Source organism: Austrofundulus limnaeus, unplaced genomic scaffold (genome assembly GCF_001266775.1).
Source record: "Austrofundulus limnaeus strain Quisiro unplaced genomic scaffold, Austrofundulus_limnaeus-1.0 Scaffold56, whole genome shotgun sequence".
NCBI classification, from domain to species: domain Eukaryota; kingdom Metazoa; phylum Chordata; class Actinopteri; order Cyprinodontiformes; family Rivulidae; genus Austrofundulus; species Austrofundulus limnaeus.
The window spans coordinates 1-6396 of NW_013952458.1; the positions used below are offsets into that span (position 1 = coordinate 1).

Below are 6396 nucleotides of genomic sequence, written 5' to 3' on the forward strand. Positions count from 1 at the left end.
AAAATAGGCTGGTCCTAGTTTCATGGAGTAATTCCTACATGTCCTTGTAGGCTTCATCATCATTCCTGTAGAATATACCATCAAGTGTTTTGCAAGCTGGACCTCCTACATATTTCTTCAGGTAGTGTAGTTTGTCAGCAGAGGAAATGTTCTTTCCGTCTATCAGTGCAACAAATGAAGCCTTCCGTTCTATAAAATGAATTGGATCTCCTAAGAACATAGAAGGTTCTGGCTGTGGGAGGCGGTTTATTGCAATGCTGTCTTGAACTGCTTGTGCTAGGTAAAACACATCTGTTTGCTGAGGTAGAATGGGCATTGCGCTGTCATTAGGCTGTTGCAGTMGATTTGACTCTGGAGYGGACTCCTGAGYTGCTCTATTGACATCCATTGAGTGAACACTGCCTTCACTCATTATTTCTTGATCATATGACATGACCTTAGCTCGTGCAGCCTTGACTTCCTTTTCTACTCTTAGTCTTTCTAGCTCGTGCCTTTGAGCTTCAAGTTCCTTTCTTTGCTTTTCTTCTAYCTGCTGAATTTTTTCCTTTTGTTTCTCCTCTTCTATTAATGCTTCATACTCCACTTCTTTTGCTGCCAATTCAGCTSKYGCTTCTGCTCTTTTTGCAGTGACAACTGATTTAACTGAATGAGCTGAATGGCTGCTACTATTTGAGTGTCTACATGAAGGTGAGGTTGTAGACCCATAGATGGAGTGAGCGTAGTCTTTATTGAGCAGTTCACGGAGACGTGCCTTTGCTGCTTCACTGTTATACTCATCAATGCCTGATAGTCTTTCATAAGCTATTTTGACAATGTTTCTTGTGACAGCTTCACATGCATCTACACGTCTTCTTGTGTCACTACTGGGAGTTAGGTGATGTCTAATCTGTATATACAATTCAGTGACACATTCTTTTTCATGCTCTAGTTTGTCTGTGAGTGCAGCAATTTGACTGTCTGCTATATCTTCTTTAAGTTGCTCACGTGCTTTACATATTTCCTTTTTCCACTGTTCATAAATGTGACTGAACCYTTTTTCCTTTCTTTGGGCCTCCTCATCCTGATATATTTGCATCTTTTCCGTGGGTTTCTGTGAGCGACTGGAGCGAGCAAGATCATCTTCCTTGCTGACCTGACAGGCTTCATTGTGCTCTTCGCCTTCTTGCTGATCAGATGTTTCCATGTTGGCAGGATGGGCCACGCCGTAGACCATGGAATCCCACCTGTTCCTTGAATACCCTTGATTGGAGCTTTGATGGGACTTCTCAGGTCAAGCTCTTACTGTAGCATCCCCGGTTGAATGGTCTACTCCCAAACTGATGGTTCACTTTGCCTTTTTATTACGACGTTGGACAGGCTTGAAACCTTGGTGAACACACCGTAAGAYCTACAGAAACAAACAATTCAAATTAGTAACAACTTACAGCATGTAATATTAGCCTTAAAACATTCACTTCCTTAATACAGTATTTACCAATGAACTGATTTATCTTTACTCGTTTTATCATTGCAAAATACGAGACCTCAAATGGAGCGCTATATTTACTGTAAATTTATCTTAACACACACACACTCCATGTGAAATGCAACTTAAATGACAAATTATAACCTCCTTGTTATGCATGACATTCAATAAAGCATAATAATTTTCTACATAAGCACTTTAGAAAACTATAAAATTATCTCTCATTTTTATTAGCTTAGCCTGTTAGTGCTCTCTACTGGTGTCAAATAAAACAATACTGCTTAAAGTACTACAGAGTAAAAGTTAGCAACCAACAATAATCACAAACCTTGTTCCCATATCAACCAGGTGCTAAAGAACCTGTAAATTATTCAATAGATGACATTTTCTCTCTTCTTCAGTTCAATGTCACAGGGAAGACACGTTTTCTGCTCATGTTAAACTTATTACAGCATTTTAGCACAGTTAGTTCTACTTTATGGCACCTTCACGTTGCTCGGTAAAACGTCCTTCAAAATAAAAGCATTGATCTCAATAGTAAATTAAGTAAACAAATATAGAACAAATTTCACAATAAAACATTTGCAGGTCTGTTACAATCCTTATGAGGACTTATCGCACACGGCGCTCATAGCTTATCTGCCTCATTCTGCTGCTCACGTTTTTACACCAGGCAAAAAATACATACAATGAAAGTAAAACATGGTGCTGAGCACCTGTTCGGTAAACAAACTTAAACGCAGCTGTTKTTTGTCCCCTCATATTCTGACACAGAGGGTAGAAACAGCTAAATTAGACAGCTAAAACACATTTACAGTTCATAACTCACCCTTTTTGTAACATTCCTCCTGTGTTGTCCACAAGCACTTTCCATCCTGCTGTGGGTCCATTTCCTTGAAAAATGAAACTTAACCAGGCACTTTGAAGAAGCTCTGCTCTGACGCTGGTAGTCTATATAGATAATAATGTGGGTTTACACACCCCAGAACCGAACATTTTGACTTCTGAACTTGCATATTCGGCATGACACTATGAACTACAAAATCACACAGCGAGGAAAAAAATGGCAGACTATGAAATCCAGTTGGCCGGAAATACATTACATTACCATAAATGGTAGTTCCGAAGAAAATAGTGTGACGAAATAAGCAATGAAACGTAATAAGCAACAGCAGATTTTGAACAAACTGAAAAATTTGACCCATAAAAATATAAAAAATATCTTTGCAGTAACAGAACAGAATAAATTAAAGTTTTCTACACTCCTAGACACTATAATTGCACAAAAATAGTTTATAAATGCAAAAAAGTGCATTTAGCATATGTCTCCTTTAAAAAATACTTTATTGATCACAAAAGTAAATTATATAATATAATAGTAGTTTAAATGCATGTATTTTAGTTTAGCTGCTCCCCAGTGTAGGTAAGGATATAAATTGTGTAAATAAATAACGCACCATTGTGACACATTCGTTTGAAGACGTGGTTCTGCAGGTTTGTCATTCTGAGTCTTYCACTGGGTCAGACTCTGGCTCGTACATGTAAGGCTGGATTGACAAGTCTACCGTTGTTGACATCTTTATACTTTCTTACCATCTGCCATCACTAATATGCACCTTCATATGCATTCGTTTTTGTACTGTACTTTATGGTGTAAATATGTATATAAATAAGCATATGTGTGTATATGTGTATATGTGCATTCATACATTACTATACATCACATGTGTATATTGTGGGGTTTTGTTTGTTATTTTTTATTAATCTTTCATTATTCTTCTCAGCCTCTCTTGTATTAAGCTGCAGTAATGTGTAAATTTCCAGACTGTGGGATCAATAAAGTTTTATCTTATCTTATTTTATCTTAAAAACAGTTTTTAGTCGGTAGATAACTGTGTTTTTGCTATGAAACTACAAATATGGCCGAACGGGGTGGAGTCGAACGCTCAGCGACCTGGAGGGGGCGGGGTGTGAAATATCTCACTTGTATTTAAAGAGGCCGCACCAAAACAGCTTGTTCTGAGGAGCAAGTCAGAACAGGGGTAAACCAAGGAAAGCAAGGAGTCTGTGGAGCAACAAAAARGAGGAATTAAGACCAAAGCGTTGCAGTTTTATTTTAAATAGACCATACGTGAATGATTTAGACATGAAAAAGAAGGATTTAAAAGCATGACATGATACCTTTAAATAGATTAAGGATCGTGTACAGTGAACCATTCAGATACTTTGACACTCAGCCTCCTCAACTGCGCCCACTTCCTAGACAGAGTCCATTCTCCTGTGTTCTGGACATGGTTAGAGAAAAAGGTTTCTTGGTCAGACTGCTGCTGTCCTGAGGGACCCCAAGCATGTCAAGTTATAAACATGTTGCTCAGTCTTATTTTCTCAGTCAGTTTGTGCTGCATTAAAGTGTAATCATTGACAAATGACAAAGTAACATTAAGACATCGTTTTGAGTTTATGGTTGATTAATGTGTTTAGAGTTAAGTGATAAGTGTGTGACTGAAATTGAGCCTTAATTGTGTAAAACTGAGTCTGTTTTTATACTACTTCTGTGTAAAGTTTTCTCAGTTTCTATTTATTTATTTAATTTATTTGTGTATTTATTTTATTTTTACCACTTATAAAAACTATTTTAGGTAGCATTTGTATCATAATAAGAAAATTGCTACTTTTGTGAGCAACAATCCCCTCAAAATTTGCAAGTAAAATTACGTTGTTATAATTATATCTGTTTTCAGTTTGTTTTACAGAATGGATCACAAAATGAAACCCAAATAAGAGATGATTTGGCAAATCTTGTCAATGGTTTGCAACCAAAGTTCTGGTCTCATCCACCGTCTGTGTTTCTCAGTCCAACAATTCAGTCAAACATCACGGTGTCTCTATGTCCCCATGCTGGCAGGATCATCACTGCTGCCTCCTGTTTGAGTGGTTATTGGAATAAATAAATATGTCGCTGATGCAGTGATGACACTATCCTGAGCTGAACCAGAGGAAGAGTGTGAAGAAGAAGAAGGATTACTTTGATGGAACCTTCGCTCTACCAGATGGCGTCTCGTGCCAGGCATACAATATCACTGAAGGAAATGAAATGGACCCGTGCATGTCATGTAGAAATCTCTTTGCTTTGAGGCCACAAACAGATGAACAAGTAAGGGAGAACGACTATAGCAACTGTGCTGAAGCTGAATGTCTGAGCAACTTGTTTCACAATGTTTCACTTCAAGTTACACCAAGACATCCAACATACACACCACAGAACAGAGAAATGGCCATAGATTCTGTAAAAATAGTGTTAAAAATACACTGAAAAGAGTTCACTTTAAATGGAATGGTGCATATTACCCACAAACACAGAGGCCTTAAAAAGGCATACTGGAATATTCTGTGGAGCCAACTTCTTCATGTATTCACTTTGCATTTATATCTAAAGTTTTTGTCATGGTGCTTCTTCTCTCTGGTGGCAGCAGATGATCAGACTCACCACTAGATGACAGCAAAACCATGTTGAGTAAAAATCTGCTCAGACCTGAAAGATTTAACGGAGCCTTGTTTCATGATTATAATTTATCTTACCCTGCACTCTCTTGTCCTGCTATAACCAGGTAATCATCTTGTAATAAAAAAATCTATTTAAGTCTTTATTTCACCAACAATCAAACTTTTCTTCATACACTTGGAAAATATGACTTTCATATAATTCACTTTACAAAATTATGTAAGTTTTGGACATTAAATGAATTTGCCTCGCAGATTGTTTGACTTTATGTTATAAAATAATTATTGTGTTGATTTTTTTGTATTTCTGGGTCCTTTCTGAACCTTCCATTCCTGAGATGTGATCATCAAAATTATGAGAAATAAACATTTGAAATATATCACTCTATGCGTAATGAATGAATATAATATACAAGTTTCACTTTTTAAATGGAATAACTGAAATCAATCCACTTTTTCACAATATTCTAATTTTATGACCACCCTGCACTTTAGGTAAGGGTCCCAGGTTAAATAATCAGTGTCCAATGAGGAATTAGGTAAACATGTATTATGTTCATTGGGAATACATTTCTGTATCTTATTGTGACATGACCTCACAGAGGGTCCAGCCAGGTATACTTTCTCCAAGTTGGCTGAATTATACTGAAGGTGTTTCATATGTTCAAGCATTAGTTTCTTTTCTGAATGCCATAAAAGAGATATTCTGGTCCCTAGAATATGTCTTACATCTCACAGAGAATACTAGCCCTCTAACATTTCAGGTACAAAACTTAATGTTAGATTTAACTGATAGTGCACCTAAAGCTGATTTATTAACAGTGCACAGTGATGACTGCATCTATGAAATAAGCAAAATAAAATTCAAACTACCAACTCTCTGATAGGAGGATGATTCCCCTAACCACTCAGCTGCCCGTGGATGTAAGGGTGCAGACAACAGCGCACATAGGAACAAATTTTTGAAGAAATCTGTTTGCCCTACACATCTGTATACAGGCCGAATGAGGGAAAAATCTGTGTAATAAACCATGTAAAGGACAATCTGTACAACTTGACATGAAGTCTGATGCGATTTGGTTGACAAATTAATAAAACAAAAAAAAACTTTTTTGTGTATGCAGTTGCTGTTTTCTGAAATAAAAATCCTTACAACACTGTATTTCCTTGGTTCTGCTTTGTTTCCATCAGTGACACACGCTAAATCCTCATTTCAATAAGGCACTCTGCACAACCTTTGCACCTGTTATTGTGCACACTCTACAAATCACATGCAACAAGCTATTTTTTTATTTTGCTCAGCAAATTAGTATTGGTTTGTAAGAAAACATGTCATTTACTGAGTAGGCATAAACGAACCTAGAGACAGATTCAGATTTTACACTTGAACAATTAATTGCACATGATTAAGGTCATACACCCACTTTCAC

General features: G+C 37.0%; 1 protein-coding gene across 1 annotated transcript; it reads right to left on the reverse strand.

Annotated features, from left to right (window-relative positions):
• Positions 1–40: 40 nt before the first annotated feature.
• LOC106518092 (stress response protein nst1) lies at positions 41–1557 on the reverse strand (the record flags this gene model as incomplete). Its single annotated transcript, XM_014009192.1, is given in 1 exon segment — positions 41–1557. A coding segment is annotated over 1 exon segment (1173 nt), but the record flags the coding sequence as incomplete, so codon positions are not given.
• Between the last annotated feature and the right edge of the window lie 4839 nt (positions 1558–6396).